Source organism: Podarcis muralis, chromosome 15 (genome assembly GCF_964188315.1).
Source record: "Podarcis muralis chromosome 15, rPodMur119.hap1.1, whole genome shotgun sequence".
Lineage (NCBI taxonomy): Eukaryota > Metazoa > Chordata > Lepidosauria > Squamata > Lacertidae > Podarcis > Podarcis muralis.
Window position 1 is genome coordinate 10,281,741 of NC_135669.1, and position 19,979 is coordinate 10,301,719.

A 19,979-nucleotide genomic window follows, 5' to 3' on the forward strand; every position below is an offset into this window, starting at 1 on the left:
TTGAACCGCTGACCTTCCGATCAGCAAGCCCAAGAGGCTCAGTGGTTTAGACCACAGTGCCACCCACTCTCCACGCTGGTTACTCCTGCCTCAAAGGGCATTGCTTAAGAACCCGTGTCTGAAAGCCAGCATTCATACTGTTTGTCTTTCCTTTAAGAATGAGGAATGGAATAACCAAATGAAGCAGGCAACTGCTCAGGAAATAATGAATATGTATTATTATTATTATTATTATTATTATTATTATTATTATTAGGCATTAGGGGAGGGATAGTACTCTATCGTTCTCTGCTGTGCAAGACAACATCTGTTCCGCTCAGCCTGAAGGCAGCTTGCAGCCTCTTTGCCCATTCCTCGTTTGGTCTTCCCCAGATGGCTGTGGAGCGAGCAACTTCAGTGAGCCCGTCGTCATCTCGCTGCGGCATTTGGGCGAGGGCACCGACCGCATGGCCGCTTCCTGGGACTTTGATGTGCTGGCTGGGTACGGGGGCTGGAGAGCTGAAGGCTGCCAGCTGATTGGCCTGGAGCCCAACGTCACCACCGTCAGCTGCCGTCACCTTGGCAACGTCGCTGTGCTGATGGTGAGGCATTGGGGGGTGGGCTGGCCCACCTAATCCAGCACCCGCCCAGCCCAAGGGAGGTTTGGGTTGCTTTGCCCAGCTATATTCTATTGGCAAAACCTATTTGGTGTTTCGCAACTTTCTGACTAGTTGCAGGACCTTAGCCAGACCTAGCAGAGTAAATGCAGAATCCACGGAAGCAATTGGTGATTTGGCTGCAGACAGGATAGACGAAGCAGGAACCAGGAACTTGTAGTTAGGTGTTTCTTATATACAGTGGACTATATACAGGAACAGAACATGGATCTTTAGCTAGCTCTCTCATACACCACTCACAACTCCTACACTGACACAGAACTACTGAACTCTGAAATACTGAACTAACACATTCCAGTTAGTAGGCCATTACTCCCTTGAGAGAGCTTGACCAATCAGGAAGCTGTCTCCATGTCTCTGTTATCACCAGGCAGACTTACTCCTTCAGATTGCCTTCTGGCTGTCTGCCAAACCTTAATTGACTCTGTGTGAGTAGCTGCACGTACACAGTTTCCCAACATATTCAGCTAAGGCTGCCATGCAGGTAGTGATCTCTCCACAGGAGCTGGAACACTGAGATCCCCCTCCGTGCTTTAATTTAAATTAAGCTGCCTTAATTTCTAACCACTGCACTCTGTTGGACCTTATTCAAAGTGTTGGTGCTGACCTTTAAAGCCCTAAACAGTCTCACCCCAGCATACCTGAAGGAGTGTCTCCACCCCCATCGTTCAGCCTGGACGCTGAGGTCCAACTCTGAGGGCCTTCTGGCGGTTCCCTCACTGCGAGAAGTGAGGTTGCAGGAAACCAGGCAGAGGGCCTTCTCAGCAGTGGTGCCCTCCCTGCAGAACACCCTCCCATCAGGTGCCAAGGAGATAAAGAACTACACAACTTTTAGAAGACATCTGAAGGCAGTCCTGTTTTGGGAAGTGTTTCATAGTTGAGGCTTCCCTCCCCGCTTTGTGTTTTGTTGGAAGCAGTCCAGAGTGGCTGGGATAACTCAGTCAGATGGGCAGGGTATAAGAAATAAATTATTATTATTATTCTCAAACACAGGAACTGAGCAACTTTCCACGTGAGTCCCCGAGCCCAGCTGAGGTGCTGCACCCTGTCATTTACAGCTGCACTGCCCTCCTCCTCCTGTGCCTCTTCGCCACCATCATCACGTACATCATCAACCACAGGTGAGTATCCTGCCCCATCTCCCTCGCCTGGCCTCATCCTGCCCCTGTGTCCTTGGCTTCTTACTTGCAACAAGGCCAGCGGGTGTCACTGCCTGCCAGCTTGTCCCACCTCCTCCTTTGTCTCAGTGTCAACTTTGTAGGACTCAGCAGGGGGGAGGATGGGGATCGATCCAGAATTCGCTGTCCTTGGCCGCGAATCTACCTGCTGTTGGTGTACCTTGCCTTCCGCCCTACCTGCCACAATGGGCACCAGCCACCGCCCGCCTGTGGTCCTTCCTCGGCTCCTCCACCCACCTTCCTTTTGTGCCTGTTTTCCCCGCAGCACCATTCACATCTCCCGGAAGTGCTGGCACATGCTGCTCAACCTCTGCTTTCACATTGCCATGACGTCGGCCGTTTTCGCGGGGGGCGTCACTCTTACCAACTACGTGGTCATCTGCCAAGCGGTGAGTATGTCAGCAATGTCTAGGCAACACGACAACCCTGTACATACGCAATAAACAATCTTTTATAGAATTCCTTCAAACCATAACAAGTCCAAAATGAAATCTTTTATTTTTTAAATGATATTTATTAACGTTTCAAAAAAGGTTACAAAAATAAGAAAAAGGGAAAAAAAGAAAAGAGAAAAAATAAAAACAATTAAAAACAAATCAATCTTTTCATGTCTTATCTTTCATTTGCTTGTTTCCCTGACCTCCTCACACCTCCCTTTTTTGTATTCTGATTCAGTCAGTTATTTCAGCAAATCCTTACCCTCTTTGTTTTTATCTTAATCCAATATCTTAATATATTATAACTTTAGATTCTCACCTGTTAACAATCCATTTTTACATACTCCTTTATAACATTGCTGCTAAAACCACTTAACTTCATTCCAACATCATTCTAACATTCACAAAATGAAATCTTTAGTCTGAAAATCTTTAAATGAAGCGAGGTACCAGACTTTGTACGATGAAAGACAAGCTGTGAAGCTTTGTGTATTCAGCAAATATAATGTCCGACACTAAACAGTGATTCTGGATATAGACTACTGTCTCATTGAATTCTTCGTCAGCGTGGTGGGAGGATATAGAATTGCTTCATAAACCCATCTTATTTCGAATGAATGTATGTAAGTGAAAATATAAAATGATGTGGAACAGTGCTCATGTAATAATGTAGTCACTGCTGAGTATGGCAAGGAGGACCTCATCCTGTGGGCAAGCAGTTGTCTTTCCAGTGGCACACTGGTGTTGCACCCAAAGGAAACAGCAGCAGGCTGCTTTTGCCTCTGTAAGAATGCCCCGTGGGCATGGCATCACATTATTAAATGGAATAAATAACACGGAGATGGCATCATTGCCGACAGCGTTCTTGGAAGCGCCGTTGTCATGGGGCATTCCATCCCAGATCTGGCAAGTGTCTCCCAGCCCTTGAGTGCAACTGACCCACAGGAGATGACTGTGTCCTCTGCCTTTACTCTCTACAGGTTGGCATCATTCTGCACTACTCTGCCTTGTCGACTCTTCTGTGGATGGCGGTGATGGTGAGAGTGATCTACAAGGAGGCCACGTGGAAGGCACCACAGCAGCAGGAAGGGGAAGCCCCCCAGCCAGCCCCCCGCCCAATGCTACGGTACCGAGGGAGAAGGTCTCGTAGGGAGGGAGCTGTAGGCTGCAGGAGACGCCCCTGCTCCAAGTTTACAAAACTGGGTTCAAGAGGAAACTAGTCATGATGGCAGTAATGCTTCTGAATACCAGTTACTGGAAACCACCAAAGGGGAGAGTGCTGTTGTGCTCAGGCATCTGGCTGGCCTATGTGAGAACAGGATGCTGGACTTGGCCATTGGCCTGATCCAGCAACGATTCTTACAAGGGGTATTCCTTTGGGGAGTGGATTGCTCCTTTTTGAACCAAGAGAGGGGGACTTAGTCTCTCTGTCTCCAGCCCGTGGAAGGTTTGCAGGTATAATTCGCACATCCAGGAGATCAACAGTGGTGACTTTCTTTGTGTTTCAGATTCTACCTGATAGCTGGTGGGATCCCCCTCATCATCTGTGGGATTACAGCAGCAGTCAATATCCATAACTACGGGGATCATGACTCCTAGTAAGTAATCAAAAATGCTCCTTTTTATACAGCTAGGCTTCATGTGTTGGGACCCCATTTATGGGCAGGACTTTGGAAAACCGGTGGCATCTCACAAGTGCCAATTCCTGGGATAGATCAGGACTAGCCAATGTTGCTCCTTCCACCTATTGCAGGACTCCCAACTCTCATCAGATCCAACTAGTATAGCCAATGATCAGGAAAGATGGGAGTTGTAGTTCCCCCCCAAAAAAATCTGGAGGCCGGCATATTAGCTGCTGCTGGGCTAGATGCTCTTAGTGTGCCTCTATCGGCAGAGATTATTCACTTCCTTCTGGACTCAAATCACACCTCCCACAGAGAAAAAGGCCTACAGTGGTTACTCTTCCTTCTCCTCTCGCGGTTTCGTGCTTGGAGAAGGCAAGAGGCTTCAGGGATTAGCATAGGGTCACCCTACTAGAGCATGGGACTTGACAGGCAGCTATGCCAAGCCCAGGCACCAAATCTTTGTAACACTCCTATGGTTAACTCCTGTTTGGGAAGTACATAACAACCAAGCAATGCAGTAATTATTAGCCACAGGAGAGGGGCGCAAGGTGCACGGTTTCTCTGCCAGGCAAGGTGCAAAGCCCTTCTTTTGCACCCTGTGAAACATACCGTATTTTTCGCCCCATAGGATGCACCAGCCCATAGGACGCACCTAGTTTTTTGGGGGGGAAATAAAGGAGATTTTTTTTTATTTCCCCCCCAGGTGCGCTGCGCTAATCCTGAAGCTTGGGGCGTGCGGAGTTCAGGGTGCCCCAAGCTTCTGGGTGCTGGCAAGGTCTCTGCTAGCTGTGGGAGAGCCGCATGGCTCTCCCACGGCTAGCGGAGCGCTGCGCTAATCCCGAAGCTTGGGGCGTGCGGAGCTCAGCGCGCCCCAAGCTTCTGGGTGCTGGCAAGGTCTCCACTAGCCGTGGGAGAGCCGCACGACTTCGCGCGGCTCTCCCACGGCTAGCGGAGCGCTGCGCTAATCCCGAAGCTTGGGGCGTGTGGAGCTCAGCGCGCCCCAAGCTTCTGGGTGCTGGCAAGGTCTCCGCTAGCCCTGGGAGAGCTGGGTCTCCCACAGCTAGCGGATAGCTTCCTGAAGCCTGGAGAGCGAGAGGGGTCGGTGCACACCGACCCCCCTCGCTCTCCAGGCTTCAGCGAAAGCCTGCATTCGCCCCATAGGACGCACACACATTTCCCCTTCATTTTTGGAGGGGGGAAAGTGTGTCTTATAGGGTGAAAAATACGGTAAATGTGCAGAGTTTTTTTAGAAAAAAACTGGCCAACCGCCCATGACTCTCAAGCCTCCCCCAATTAGTCAAAACAAAGGGGGAATGGGAAAGGAGATTGGGGGAGGCTCTGGCGTTGCGGGTGGGCGGCCGTTGCCCAGTTTTTTTAAAAACTGCGCATTAATGTTTCACAGGGTGCAAAAGAAGGTCTTTGCACCTTTATACAATATGCATGTGTGCTTGGGCCCAGGGTCTTTTGCCTCACCATCCCCACTACTGACTCAGCTAAAAAAAAAAGAAAAGAAAAAGTGCCCCGATTCATTGAAAAAAAATCTGGTAACCATATTAGCAACAAATGGAGGGGCATGGGCGTTCCATTGCTGTGGCAGACCTTTGGGTTGATCTCCCAGGACTCACCCTACATTCTCCCAGTTACTTCAGACCCACTTGATAGCTCTGCTGAATCTTCCCCCTTTCCCCATTTCCCTGCAGTTGCTGGCTGGCTTGTCAGCCAAGCATCGGGGCCTTCTACGTGCCTGCGGCTTTCATCCTGCTCGTCACTTGGATTTACTTCCTGTGTGCCGGAATCCGATTGCAGTGCCAAGCCAAGAACCCCAAAGAGGCGCCCAAACCCCTGGAAATGCGTCAGCGGCTGGGTGGCAGCAGCAACCTCTTGACAGACTCGGGGTCCATCTTGGTCACGCTGAATTCTGCCCCGCACAGTGCCGACGTCGACGGCGTTTACTCTTTAGGGGTGCAGTTCTGGGCTCTTGTCATCACCCATTTCCTGTACATCACTCTCTGGACCTTCGGGGCCATGGCGGTGTCCCAGCGCTGGTTCCTCCTGAAGGTCGCCTTCAGCTGCCTCTACGGAGTCACGGCTGTGGCGTTGGGGCTCTTCATCTTTGCCCACCACTGCGCGCGCCGCCGAGACGTGCAGGGCTCGTGGTTCGCCTGCTGCCCATCTTACAGGAATGCTTTGCCCATGCAAGCCTACGTGCACTCTGGGGTGGGAGTGGAGGACGGCTCCCAGGTCTTCATTGGCTGCAGCCCCGAGGCGGCTCAGTCCATCAAGTCCTCCTCTTCCCCCAGCAGCAGCAATTCCGCCCCGGGGCCTTGCAAACTCAACAACCTGCAAGTGGCCCTCGGCCAGGCGGATGGCAGCCCTTCGCAGACGGCCTGCTATGAGGACGCCGAGCCTTGCAACAGCAAGAGCACCCCGCCGGCCAGGTACGCCAACAACCTGCACGGCCGCAGCAGACATCACAAAAGCAGGACTAAGCAGTACCGGGAAGGGAAACACCAGCAGCGCCTGAAGGCTCTGCGGGGGCCTTCCTCAGAGCACCCGACCAGCGAGAGCGGCAGCCTCCCCACCAGCCACTCGGAGAGCTACCAAAGCAGTCGGAACAGCCCTCTGAACAATCGGCGCCACGGGGTGGTCCCAAGCCTGGAGTTGGCCCTGACGCAGTCCGACTTGAGCGACGGCAGCGGCGGCCACCACCACGGGGCAGACTTCAGCCAAGGCCAGCGGAGGAGCACCAGCAGAGACAACCTCAAGCACCAGGCCAATGCCGCAGCGGAAAAAGAGACTAAGAGGCGCTCCTTCCCCCTCAACACGGCCAATCAGAACGGGGGCCTGAAGGGCAGCGAGTACGACATAAACCTCACCGGGGCTGACAGCGCAGCCGGCATGAAAACGGGTCTCTGGAAGAGCGAGACGACTGTGTAGGGAAGGGTCAAAGGGGCAGGGGGCTGGAGCAGGTTTCCCCAGCCTCGGGCAGGAATTAGCAAGGCACTGGCATCTTGCTGCCAGAGCCTGCTGATGCAAGCTGCAGAGGCTGATGGTGTGCACTATGTGGGGCTTGGGCAGTGTCTGGTTGACCACGTTCCCAGACCCCCTGCCCTGCAGTCGAGAGGAAAGGTCACCTGACATCTGAGTTGCAAGGGGGCAGGGTAGGGAGAGGGTACGTGCATCACATCCTAGGAACCACACCATGCTCTCCAACACCGATATCCTGTGCACCAGGTGACTCGGCTGCTTTTTGTTCCTGGGGATCTTTTCCTGTCCCCACCGAATGAGCAGCGGTGGCCTAATTTGTACGGTGAAAGACAATCATTTGTTCTGGAGCATTGCAATCTATATTATATCCCTTCTGCATGTCACTTAGATCCTAGGTGCTTTTTTATTTTATTTTTTTGGTATGGCATACCAAGGAAAGCAGTGTTTATAAGCTGAAATCTCTAGCGTTGTATGTACATATGTATAGGCAAAATTGCTATCCAATTGAAGTGCCTACACACTTTATGTTAAAGCCATCAATGTTGTGTCAAAGAGCTCTTGCCTTCTCCACTCCCCCCTCCTCCAACATACCTCAGGGCCAGTTCTCGTGGCTACGCTGTGGCTCATCGTTGATGCAGCCAACAAACCAAATTGATTATTTTTGACACAGCTCCAAAGCTGGAGACAGTTGGTCATTTTTAACAGAATTGATGGTAGTAAGGCAGCGGCATCATTGTGCTCATGGGGCTGACCAAGGAGGTGGCTCAAACCAGGTCCTTTTAAGTAATTTTTTTTTTTGGGGGGAGCACTTTTAAACACCTTTGAGACATTCCCATCTGCTTCGTTCCAAGGGGGGCGGGGACAGTCCACTGTTTATGGGTGTTTTGTCAAGTTAATGAGCAGTCGCATGACCAAACTCCTATTGAATCTGCTACGCCAACAATGAGCTCCATGTAGCCAACTAAGTCCTTGGGCTCTTTCTCAAAAGCAGCAATCCCTGCCAGCAGGCTGATCACTCCTTGCCCACGCCAGGCAGAGGACTTCTTGCATTGTATTTTGCAATCCCACAGATAATTGCACTTGTTAGACATGGGAAAAAACTGGCCGTGAGAATGTGTTGTTTTCTAGTCTGGCTGACCTCAGACACACCCCCTTCCAAGCTTGTAAAGCTGTACCTACACTTTCAGAAGACAAGGAGGTGCAGAAGAAGAGAAAAGATTGTCAGGTCAAGGTGTGATTGGCCAAGGTGGGTTGCACCAATGACATCAAAAAGTTTTTTTTCCCCTGTTAAAAAGAACAGGGGGTGGGGGCAAATGCATTAAATGTTCAGGGGAGGAATTGGGTCAACTGCAGATTCGCTAAAGATAAAAGGGCACATAGAGGGTCAAATCAAAGTGGATCTGCAGTTAAAGGTGAGTCTTGGGGTCTGAAACAACTGAAGACTAGTGTCAGGGAAAGATGATGATGTGCAATACCCCGGCATGAGCTTTGTCTTATAATTGTTTAATGATAGCAGCAGCAAAAAGAGCACCACTCCCGCTGCCTCTGAATTAGGCTGCTGAAGTTCCTGATAGATTGCAAGTAGATTTATGCTTGTAGGGTACCAACAGGCAGTTGGTGCCACCTTCGGAGTCGTCATTTTGCATTTGACTCTAGACTGGCTCCAGTTGGTAGACCAAGAAAAAATCCAGTAGGGGTCAGGATAGATTCTGCAAGGCAGATGTCTGTTCACACCTGGTCTTAGCCACTTCGTGTCAAACATGTAGTTCATTAGGAGGCAGCAGCCTGAGCCTTTTTGCTCCATTCTCCTCCTCCCTATCCATAGCCTTACAAAACCTGGTGCAAGGCGCATGACCTCTGAAGGTCACACTGAGATGCAAAGTGAGAAGAGGTCCTCAGCATGACACAGTGCAATAAGCCATTTTCCCCCACCCTAAGAGGGAGCAAATGTAGCTTTTTAGTGACCATATTTAGCCCACCGAATTACAGAGGTAACGTAAGTGTTTATTTTAAAAGCCATAGTCAAAACGCAATCAAGCAAAGTATCAGCTACAAGTAAAGTGGGCTTACCTCACTTTCATGGCATGTACTTGGCCTTGCAGAAAAAAAGAAAAAGGGGAGCATAGCTTCTTTGTTTGTATGGCACACTGTATGGCAGTTTTTCTATCCATGTTAAGAGGGCCAACACCACCCAATCATTTAACTGCTCTTGCACAAGGAACCCAAGTGTTGTTCACAGAGACAGGACACATGTCCTTAATCTACTCAAGTCTGCAAAGACTACAGCTTGCTTTTGGGGGGGAAACAAGTTCTCTTCTTTCCTGTTTCTCTCCTTTCTACTTACTGATAAACATCTGGATTTCCAAGTTTTTTGGAGAAAAGTGCGTGTTTCAGGGTGTGGGAAGGTGTGTTATTAATTTAAATCAACGTGGAACGCATTGTGCAATTGGCTCACAGACTGGCCAACAGAACAGAGACAGGAACATTTCAGTGGGCGATCAAAGGCTATTGGCAAAGCACTTGGATCATATAAATCACACCCACGTTTTTGCAGAATTAAAACAAGCCAACCCGCTATAAATTCCGACCAGGCAGAGAGATTTTTTTATTATTTAGGATCATTGTTGTGCATTGTTTAGAGAGAGAAGACTTGTGAGGGTTTTCTGTTCACACCCATAAACCATTATTATACCCAGATGAGTGCTGTCAGTAACGCTGGTGGGGGTGTAGAAGTTGCTTAAAGCAGCAGAATGAGAGGGGTAAACATATGGGAAGCTAAAAAGACGACAGAGGAATTTGTAGTATTGATGACTGGGTGAAAAATCCAGACAGGCGCTTAGAAATGCTGTCTCCTCACACTCCAGCCCCATTGACCTCCGAGGACATGCTGCCACCTTCTTCTGCATCATTTATGCAATACTAACAAACATTGACTCATGAGCAAGAACAGTGAGATCTTATGAGAGCCACAGATGTAGGAGGACTAAACATGTTGTTTTTCCTTCCGCTGAGTTCGTTAGATGGGTTTTCCATATTTGGGAAAGGGGAGGGGCATCCAGCTCCTAAAGACGTAGGCATCCTGCAAGGAGGGAAGTCAGCCGAGAGCCACAGTTAAGTATCCTTAAGAATTTACAGGAACACGGTGGGAGGGATTTTACAGTGAGCTCACCCCACGATTCTAGCATAACCTTTAAAGGCCTTTCTCATGCAAGCAGCCCTACCCATGTGGGTGTGTCTCACGAGGCCAGCTTAACATCTGGGGCTTTTTTTTCAGCTGGAACTCAGTTGCAGCACCTCTCTGGTGGGCTCCATTGCCATTCTAAGAGAACAAGGGAGGCGTTCATCGTGAGTTCCGGCACCTCTTTTTCTAGAAAGGTAGCACTGAAACATCTGTGGGGTAAATGCATAGAAAAGCACTTCCCACAAAGGGCGCCTGTGTGTCAGAAGTGGCTGAAGAATATATTTGTCCATTTTCAAGGGGGTGTGTGCAAGAAATCTGAACAGGCCAGACTCCCTGCACAGGCCCCTCTTCTCACTTTTTGCAATTTATATCACAGGCAATAACAAACAGCTGCTAGAAGAGGAAGCACATTCACTACAGTAAGTAACAGCAATGAATGCAAGCAGGGGGTGGATGCCAGGAGGTATCTCCACAACAGAACCATAGCCTTGAGGGAAGACACAAACTGGGTACTATAAATAAATGTATAATTTTTACGCACACGTGTTGAAAATTCTTACTGCTCCTTTGAAATCAACTATGCAGTGCTTAAGAAAAATAAAGTCTTTATTCTGAACATGGCAGATGATCAATGTACTCCTAGGGACAGGCAGGCATACGCAGTCTCCTTGTCAGTAAAACACCACCTACCTCGAAAGGAGCTGCACGGATTGTTTGGTCCTCATGCTATTGGTTCCACCAGTCAAACAGGCAGAGCCATAGGCAATCAGTAGGATCCACAGTGGCTCTAAGAGCTGGCATGGAAAGTTGGAGCCCTTAAAGGGCCATGAAGCACTTATTACCTCCCAATCCCTGAATCTTCCAAGAACTGTTCCTTCTCCATCACCTCTTTAGCAACTACAGTGGTTTCACAATTGCTTCCTCCTATTTAGCTTGAGAGCAGATCTATTCTCCTTTCCCTTGCCTCTGAAAATTCCTTCTTGGTTTTATATTTTTTATATTTAAATAAAGGCCTAAATCATTTATATGTCAGTACTACAACCCACATGATATTGCCGATGCTGAACTTGTTATATATGCTTGCTACACTGAAAACAGTATTATCAGAAAAGCTTTGTATTATTACCTTATTTTGTCTGTTTACATTATGAGCAAATGACATATCACAAAAGAAAGCTTTTTGAGTGACAACTGTGCCAAAGAACAGAGAGCTTTTTTGAGAGACAACTGTGCCAAAGAAAGCATTTAATAGGGCTTTTGCATTTTATAAAAATGAAGTGTTTCTAGCAGATGTTTCTTGTTTAATATATTAAAGATTTGCAACATCCAAAAAGTTCTCTATTGCTTTCTTACTCCTCTGGCTCTCTTGATACCTCACACAGTTCAGTATCTGGTTGGTCATAAAATCATCTTTTTATAATCATATCTGGCAGTAACAAGAGTTTGGCCACAGTTACAGAGCAATAAACGGAATTGTGTGGCAACAATTTGAGCAACTGAACAAATCACATATGTCATTAATGTGACATACAAGCGTGTCTCTCAACATGCATGTAGGGACAAAAATTAATTAAGTAGCTCCATTAATCAGAGGGACTGACTCACCACCTCTCTTGTGACACGGGTATGATGTTCAGGAACCACCATACCATGTTCTATAAAGAGATGCTTGCAAAGCCACAACTTTTTCTTCTGGATCTAGGTTTAAAGCATGCATGTCTGAAACAACTTGCAATTAGATTTTCACTCTTCCACTCTCCCATGCCTAACTATGAGGACCATAAGTAGACCAGACAAACACTCATTCAAGTCAAACGCCAACTCAAAGAGGTATTTGTTGCTCAGGCTGGCTGGCTGCCTCCACCCAAACCTTCAAGAGTGGATACTACTTCTCACCCAGAGATACGCCAATCTTTAAACCAAAAGTTGTCCTAAACAGCATGCAAACCACTGCAATGTGGCCACTTCCTATACCTCTTGTCAGAGTTGAAGGAAAACAATCACACAACCTCGCCAACTGGTTACTAGTGGTCCCCACCAGTAACCAAAGTTATCCAGGCCACCCAAACCTGTCTTTAATTATTACCACAGTAGGGTGGAAGGAGCCATGCCTGAAGGATATGGGAGATTCTTAGTGGGACAGGAGAGCGGGGGGGGGGGGGGGGGGAATCACATCTGGCAACCAATGAATCCCTTTGCTTCAGACAGTACATAGGTAGACAAGTCTAAAAAGCCCAGGACACAAATTTTCACAATCCTCTAGTGGTTATGATGGCTCATTTACCAGAAGTAATGTATTTAGCATTAACTTTGGAAGTGTATACTTTATTCTTACCAAACTAAGCCTCCTAGAGCAAAATATGTATCAGAAGGCTATTGCTTGCAAGCCTGTCTGAATCACTTGCAGCTTCGAGGTCACAGGCACGCTTGAGCCTTGCTAAACATCTCCTTTTCTTCTGGAGTCCGGATATACTGCTCTATCTCACTGTCTAAAATGGGCTCATCCCCAGTGATAGCAGAATCTTCAAGGCTTAGCTGAGGAGTTCGTAGCCTCTTTGCGGGGTTCAAGACGCAGGGTGGGAGCAAAGGTTTCCGCTTGCTGAACTTCTGCTTCTCTCCTGAAAGGGAGGCCTCTTCTACTGTTGCAGCGCTCTCATCGATTAGCTGCAGTGGCGCAGCTGCTGAGTCTTCTAGGTCACGGTCTTCCGTAGTATCCACGATGCGGAAGGCAGCCTGTAGAAGCACACGGCGGTGCCGCAGAAGGTCACCGATGTACTTTGCCACGTTCCGACGGTCCACTTTCAGCACTCGCAACCAGCCCAGCTGAGAAGCCATTTGCAGGAGGATGTTATGCAGCTCCTTCAGTCTCTGGTGGGCTGGCCGGGGAGCCTCCATACCAGCAAGCTTACAGAACTGAGAAAGGGTGCAAGTGAGGCGATCGACAGGCCGGAGAGACTGCCAAGCCAGGAAGGCTGCTGCTGTCACTATGGGGATGGGGTGCCGGCCGGTCACCAGCCACGTGTCGCTGGCAAGTTCCACCATCTGGACAGTCCTTGCCACCAGCTGCTCCTTTTCTTCCACAAACTTAGTCGGGACGCTGGGTGAATTCTGGAAAATCTTGAAGCTGGAAAGATGAGAATCAAACAAGCCATTTAGATAGACTGCCTTGGGTTGGGAGATGTGGCAGGATGGAGAAGACAAATGGATGAAAGAGGGACATGAGCAAAATAAAGCATTCTGGCAAAGGGCAGAAGGCCCTGCATTTTCCAAGGACACCAAAAAGGCAAGCTGAGCAGCTTGAATCAAAAAGGCAAGCATCTTCCTTTAACCAGCACTATATGGACAGGGCTGAATTTACACTCTTCCTAACTTGTGCTCAACAAAATTCTGTTTGTTGGCTTCTTGCCCTTAATAATAATAGGAAGGATTTCTAAGCAATTACGGGATTGGGAGCAGGAGCAGAATTCACAATTCTGACAATTATTTGTTAAAAAAAGGAAGTTTGCTGCCCCTGTGGCTAAAGAGAAATGCCTGGAACTGCCTGAAGTGCCTCAGATGAAATCTCAGAAATCAGGGAGTTGGAGTATACATGCACATATGTAAATACCCATTTCTTCCATGATGGAAGCACACAGCACACACAGGGTTCTTACATCCAAGCACTGACCACATCCATCCCTGCTGAACTTTAAGAAGCTTGCTGTTTCATCGGCCTTCCAATCAATATACCACACAGTCCGTATGATACTTGTAAATTCAGTCTATGAATGATGGAAACTGCACACCAACTATGAGAAGTATTGTCCAGGAAAGGGCACAAGAACTTCGACATACCTGTTGAGGTGGGTTTTCACCATATCCATCAAGCTGAGAGTAGGCACATCCAGTGCCAGTTCCTTCAGGAAGCGCAGATAGGTCTTTGCAAACAACTCCTTGTCTCCATAGAGCAGCAGGCAGACTGTGCCCATGGTCAGGGGCCAGTTGTGCTGGCGGCAGGTCACAAAGACGCAACAGCCCACAAGCATCTCCTTCTTCTCCAAGCTGACTAAACTGAAGCAGGGACGTTTGATTGCCTGCTGGTAATAGGACACGGCTGTATCTTCAAACAGAGAAGGAAGCCGCAGAACTTTGCAGAGATCCCGAACACGTTTGACTCCTGTGGGGGAAAATACCACAGCAGTACTTAAGAAATGTTTCCACATACACATTTATCAGTGAGAAATCTAACCGCAGAGTAGGTCTTTGCCTGTATGAAGCTGCCCATATACTAAGATAATCTGTGGAGGCTCTGTTTCACATGCTCCCACTTTCAGAGGTTAGATGGGTGGCAATCATGGATAACATACTTTCAATTGTGGTAGTGTAACTGGAGTGTCCAAACCAAGCCTACTTTGGCTTTTTTTGGGGATATTATGGAGAACTTTTTTAAATGAAAGTCTTTGGGGGCTCTAATTGAGAATGGCTGTTAGTATTGCTGTTTCAACTTCATATTTGATTTTAATTTGGCTTTTAGTTATGTATTGATTTTTATTTTTTGCAGCTGTACACACAATTATAATGGCCATTTAATGGTAATGGAAACAGACTGGTCCATGGTTAACCAGTCTGTCAATGATTCAGGTGGGATTTGATCAGGCAATCAAACTGAACTCTGGACTTTATGCACCTCTAAAACAGGTTCTTTTGATGTTGGCCCCACAGCAAATAGGTAAGACTGTTTTTAAAATGCAAATTTCTCTTTGCTTTTAGAAAGTGAAACAATGCAGCTCTTGTGGATGACAGGCACATTAATTTCCACAAAGCATCAAAAGAGTAATGCAGAATACGTACCTCGCTGTACACAACGGCTCGTTTGCTCATTCTGACCAGTACTCCGTGAATATGTGACTTCTATGAGATAAAAACACAGATATCAGCCAAACTTTGGTCCAAGCTCTCAAACATGCACCCATTTTTAAACTGTTGAATGGTGTAGGGCCTGTCTATATTTGAGAACTGCTTGCAAGTCGTATCTCAAATCCTATGTCTTTGTAAGATACAAAGAGTTTTGAGCTATTTTGCTATACTTAGCCTCACCTTGTAAATGTTCTTCATCAGCATATGTGGTTGTGAGAAGCCCTTCAGTCAGAATGAAGCCACAGTCTGCGCACACCAGCTGGTTCTGAGCATAATGAGAGTCCTCTACAATTTCCAAGGAGCCACAGTCTGGACACTTCTTTTGGCTCGACATCTTAGCAGCCTGAAAGCATAAATCAGGTCCACAGTTGGTCACTGATATTTTGGTATTATTTAATTACTTCCATGTATTACATTTACCGTATATCCCACCTGTCCTTTGAAGAGCTCAAGGTGGTATAATGGTTCTCTCGCCACCCAATTTTTATTCTCACAACAACTCTGTGAAATTAGTTGTTTGTATTACTACTACTGGGACGCGGATGGCGCTGTGGGTTAAGCCACATAGCCTAGGACTCGCCGATCAGAAGGTTGGCGGTTTGGATCCTCGTGACGGGGTGAGCTCCCGTTGCTCGGTCCCTCCTCCTGCCCACCTAGCAGTTCGAAAGCACGTCAAAGTGCAAGAAGATAAATAGGTACCACTCCGGCGGGAAGGTAAACGGCGATTCTGTGCGCTGCTCTGGTTTGCCAGAGCATGCTTGGTCATGCTGGCCACATGACTAAACAAGTGCTTCGTAATTTTAAAAAAGGGCACGGAGACAAAGTTGTTGCGGAAAGCTCCTCCTTTGTTTTTCCAGAGGCGCCTAAAGGCAAGTGAATAATGCCAGGGCAACCTGGAGTGCGGGAAAGGGGAAGAGATGTGAACTGCTGGCTGGTTAGGGGACACAGAAAAAGAGGGGGGAACTTAATGGTGATGTAAAAATTGGGGTTTGGCTTCCCAACTCCCCATGGGACTCTGGGTGCCCTAAGTCCATGATCGGCCAGAGAAGAATGGATGGAGGCAGAATCCAGTGGAAAACAAGGCAGATGTTTATTTTTCTGTTGCAACAGAGTCCCCTCCCCTCCTTCCAAGGAGGGGAGAGACCCTCAACAAAGGTGTGCAGGAACCTTTAAAGACTTTTGACATTGTCCAACCCCCTAAGCCAAAGACCACCCCAAAATCATCATAGGAGGCGGTCTACAGCAGAAACCCTGCCTACCAGGATACCTGATAATGGTCGCCGATTGCATTAGCTGGGCAGCCTGGCCATTCTTTCGTGATGGTTATTACTTTAGTTCCTGAAGCCAGGTCACAGGCTCACCCTATTCATACACAAATACACCCTTAAGACAGGATTTGCAAGCGAAAAGGCAATGGGGAGGCTTTCCCTATTTGCCTCCCTCCCTGCAGATGAGTATTTGAGGTCACTGAGAGTGAAAATGGCTTCAGGATTGCTCTCCCGTACTATTTCAGACACATGGTTTAAATATATAGATATGTGTGCATTTATGAATATTTAGTCTATATTTGAGGCCTTAGAATTCTTATAACAATGGAGAGGAGGAGGAGGATTGCTGGCGGTGCTCACAGAATCAGCGGCAGGTGAAGGGGGTTTCTGCCCACGCCACTCGCGGCTTGCATGCCCTCCAAAAAAATCCCTCATCCCCCCCAAAAAAAACCCGGCCTGGCTCCTAGACAGCCACCCAGGAGCCTCTTTCCCCCTTTACGCGGGCTGACTTACCTTCTCGCCGCCGCTTTCGCAACACCGGAAGAAGCCGGGGGAGCTTTTTCAATAGGGCACACGCTCCTTCCGGGCAATCCCCATGGCAACGGGGCAATCGGGCCCAGACACGCTCCAACGCTAAGCGGCCTCCGGAAAGAAACAAGGGAGCGCAGGACAAAGGTTCCGCCAGAGCCGCTCAGCTCGAGGGCGTTAGAGATGGGGCGAGGCGGAGCATTTGTGTCTGGACTGAGGGGTTGTCAAATCTCCGGGAATGAGCTGAAGTTCCAGCCTTTTAAGCTCCTTTTCTCGGAGTTTATTCTTGGAATTTAATAAAAAAAGTTAAAAAACAACAACACCAGGAAAGCTGAAGACTTCCTTTTCCATCTTTGTAGTAAATCGTCTAATAGCAGCCTCCCTTTGTCTCATTTTCTTCCTATCTTTCCTAATCTTTCATTTAAAATAAATTCCCCTTGGAATACTTGTAGATTTTTGAGTGGGGGAGACACCAGCTCCTTATGTAATAGGGGGAAATATTAATATCAACACTTAGGACTGGAGACATACTCTGCAAATCTAGCCATGTTGACTCAGGTTGTAGCCTTAATCTGGTTTCAACCAAAATCTACCTTTCTGTGACTTAAATCTAGTCTTGCCCTCTAAGGAAGCAGAGAGCAAGTTTCTGCCCTATTCTTTTAGGGTGTTTCAAGAGTGCTATGTCGAAGTACTGTCATATTCTGGATAGAACAATCAGACTAATCATTTAGCACTTTGATAATAGCTTCAGTGCTGTGCAGTTCTGCATGCTGTGGTTGTGAAACTGGCACCACATTTCCCAGACCTGATAAAAATAATCCTAGCAGCATAATGCTTCCACTTTGGGGGAACTGTTATTTATTAACAGTCAAACAGCTAAAACCTAAACCATTTGGTAAACCTAAAACATGGGTAAACAACAATTCTTGCAAAAGCAAGTGGAACCTGAAAGTTTTACTGTGGGGATGTGATTGCACATCTGTGCTATGGGACCTGTGGCATCTCCAAGAGAAGTATTACAAGACACTCTCTTCCATTCCTAGCCTAACTTGCACAAGCCCTCAGCCTTCAGCAACCCTCATAGGAAGGAATGGAGGATTATAGAAACTTACATGTGCACACACCATATACAGTTATGAGCCATGCACTGCACACAAGGAAATTTAATGCTACGTAATTATGAACAAAATATGGATGAGCAAAACTCAAACCAGCAGATGGCGCCCTTACTTTACACTTGGTGCTCTCCCTAAAATTTGTTACATCACATTTCTATAAATTTGCCCATTGAACACTGGTGTTAACCGGCTTAAATCTGATTTTTTGTTGCAGCAGGGGACCCCAAAATTCCAAAATACAGCTGAAGCTCTAAGATGCTGCTACACACCATCTATGAGAGTGCAGCAGTGATGGGCATTCAGAATACAACAAATTCAAAAACGTTCTCATTTAAGCAATGCTTGAAATCTTGGAGGGCAGGGGGACAAGGGACAAGATTTTTTGAGGTTATAGGTGGAGAGGCAGTTTTGCACCAGTCCTGGCCTCTTCTGATAAACAGAAGCACAATTATGCGAGGAACAACAAAAAAGCAATGTGTTGTATCCAACATTAGACCTACTGAGAGTAGGCCCATTGAAACGAATCAATATGACATATTCCCAGCATAGCTGTCAACTTTCAGATTTGAAAATAAGGGATCAGCAGCCTCACCTGTCCCAGGCACTCCTGTCTTCCACTGCCTCCCACAGTTTGGTCAAACTCATGCTGGTAGCTTCGAGAACACTATCCAACCATCTCATCCTCATGGTTCAATGTTACTAGTGAGCAAAGTTACGCAGTCAGGATTTGAATCTTGGTCCTAACTTTTGGGGTTAAGTTTCTATTTAGCTGTCCATTAATACTGACAAACCGTATCTCCCATTCATCTCTCAGATCCCCTTGTAAATCTAAAGTACTGACATCCTGCGGTAAAAAATTTCCCTAAGTTAATTACACATTGTGTGAAGGTAAATGTGTGAAGCTACAGCATTCCTCCTATCAGCTTAAGTGACACATTCACTCTCTCTCTCTCTCCCTGTCTCTCTCTCTCTCACACACACACACACACACACATACAGTAGAGCCCCTCTGACCCAGCCAGCAGCCAAACGAAGCCTCAAGCGGTGATTCGCACAGCGCAGCAACCCGGCAAAGGGATACAGCAGCAAGGAAAACCACACTGTCACCTCTCCGCTGGGAAGCGCTGAAGCAAAGGTGAGTCCCCAGGCAATGCGGCCGATTTGATCGGCACAAGACATGCAAGCTCTACCCGCCAGTCGCTCTCAGACTCCTTACTGGTGAGCAATGCAGTTGAGGAGCCTTCCTGGCCAGCAGGGAGGGACAGGAGCTGTTTCCTTTGAAATCCGGGAGATTTACAGGATATCAACAATCTGGGACAGCAGCGGGAAATAGCGCTGGAATAAGGGAGTTTCTCGCCAAATAAGGGAAGGTTGACAGCTATGATTCCCAGTGCTATTTTTCTAGAAAATGAGGTGCTGGAACTCACCATGAACTCCTCCCTTGTTCTCTTATAATGCAATGGTGCTCACCTGAGAGGTGCTGGAACTGAGTTCCTGTGAGTTCTGGCTGAAAAAAACTCCTCTGCATCTTCCTATAGTGAGGAGGACAGATCAGGTGAGTTGTGTAGCTGCTGTCCAAGTATTAACTGGTGCTGGCAAATACAAGGCCTCTGCTCTCCCTTGTGGTTCATTATCTTTAATCCATGCTTGGAACGTACAACCTTCAAATAGAGGATTGTCCTCTCTAATGCAGCACACAGGGCTACCCTAGCCTGCTTAGTTTTGATGCCACAATTATGGGATGCCCCACAGCAGGGCAAAGGTCTCTTCAGTTCAATTCCTACTCACCTCACCAGGCAATGGAAGTATCTGCCAAGCCATTCAGGGAAAGGTAAACATTATGCTGCTGCAAGATAGATGTTGAATGTAGTGGACCATTTTTGAATCATGCTGCACCTTGAGCGCACCTAGCCCCAATGAGGACAAGCAATTGGAAGTTGAGGTCTTTATTGGCGAAACATTTGATCACATCAGGTCCTAAGGTACAAGGGATCTATGCTAGGATTGACATATGTCCTCTTTTGGGGGTCCTACATGGCCATCCAGGGCGGGGTGGGTTTTTACATTTTAAACCAAAAGTCCTGGATTTGTGGTTTAAAAAAAG

The 19,979-nt window shown here is 47.5% G+C and overlaps 2 protein-coding genes across 8 annotated transcripts in view; one reads left to right on the top strand and one right to left on the bottom strand.

Moving 5' to 3' along the window:
• ADGRA2 (adhesion G protein-coupled receptor A2) overlaps positions 1-8,147 on the top strand; it is a 123,166-nt gene extending 115,019 nt beyond the window's left edge. For both annotated transcript variants that reach the window (XM_028708517.2, XM_077919701.1), the window contains 6 exons: positions 373-581; positions 1,650-1,777; positions 2,100-2,223; positions 3,252-3,397; positions 3,780-3,869; positions 5,597-8,147. In XM_028708517.2, the coding sequence (XP_028564350.2) occupies positions 373-581; positions 1,650-1,777; positions 2,100-2,223; positions 3,252-3,397; positions 3,780-3,869; positions 5,597-6,833 (1,934 nt within the window). In that variant the 3' untranslated portion in view covers positions 6,834-8,147. The remainder of the gene's footprint in view (positions 1-372; positions 582-1,649; positions 1,778-2,099; positions 2,224-3,251; positions 3,398-3,779; positions 3,870-5,596) is intronic.
• An 885-nt stretch (positions 8,148-9,032) lies between these two features.
• Positions 9,033-19,013, bottom strand: LOC114585674 (transcription factor IIIB 50 kDa subunit-like). 6 transcript variants are annotated; one of them, XM_077919704.1, is made up of 5 exons: positions 18,890-19,013; positions 15,142-15,304; positions 14,896-14,955; positions 13,900-14,221; positions 9,033-13,189 (listed from the first exon to the last, which is right to left on the bottom strand). In XM_077919704.1, exons 2-5 carry the CDS (start codon positions 15,293-15,295, stop codon positions 12,481-12,483), a joined length of 1,245 nt encoding a protein of 414 aa, XP_077775830.1. In that variant the 5' UTR covers positions 15,296-15,304; positions 18,890-19,013; the 3' UTR covers positions 9,033-12,480. The 6 variants fall into 6 exon arrangements, with proteins under 6 accessions (XP_077775830.1, XP_028564351.2, XP_077775828.1 ...); XM_028708518.2 differs by lacking the exon at positions 18,890-19,013 and adding an exon at positions 16,743-16,854; XM_077919702.1 differs by lacking the exon at positions 18,890-19,013 and adding an exon at positions 16,590-16,718.
• Between the last annotated feature and the right edge of the window lie 966 nt (positions 19,014-19,979).

Coding starts and splice junctions, on each gene's coding strand:
- LOC114585674 (XM_077919702.1), bottom strand. CDS start 16,664: ATGAGGGATTTTTTTGGAGGGCATGCAAGCCGCGAGTGGCGTGGGCAG. Junction 14,222..14,895: donor GAGCCGTTGTGTACAGCGAG/GTACGTATTCTG, acceptor TTTCCCCCACAG/GAGTCAAACGTGTTCGGGAT. Junction 13,190..13,899: donor GTGAAAACCCACCTCAACAG/GTATGTCGAAGT, acceptor TCATCTTTCCAG/CTTCAAGATTTTCCAGAATT.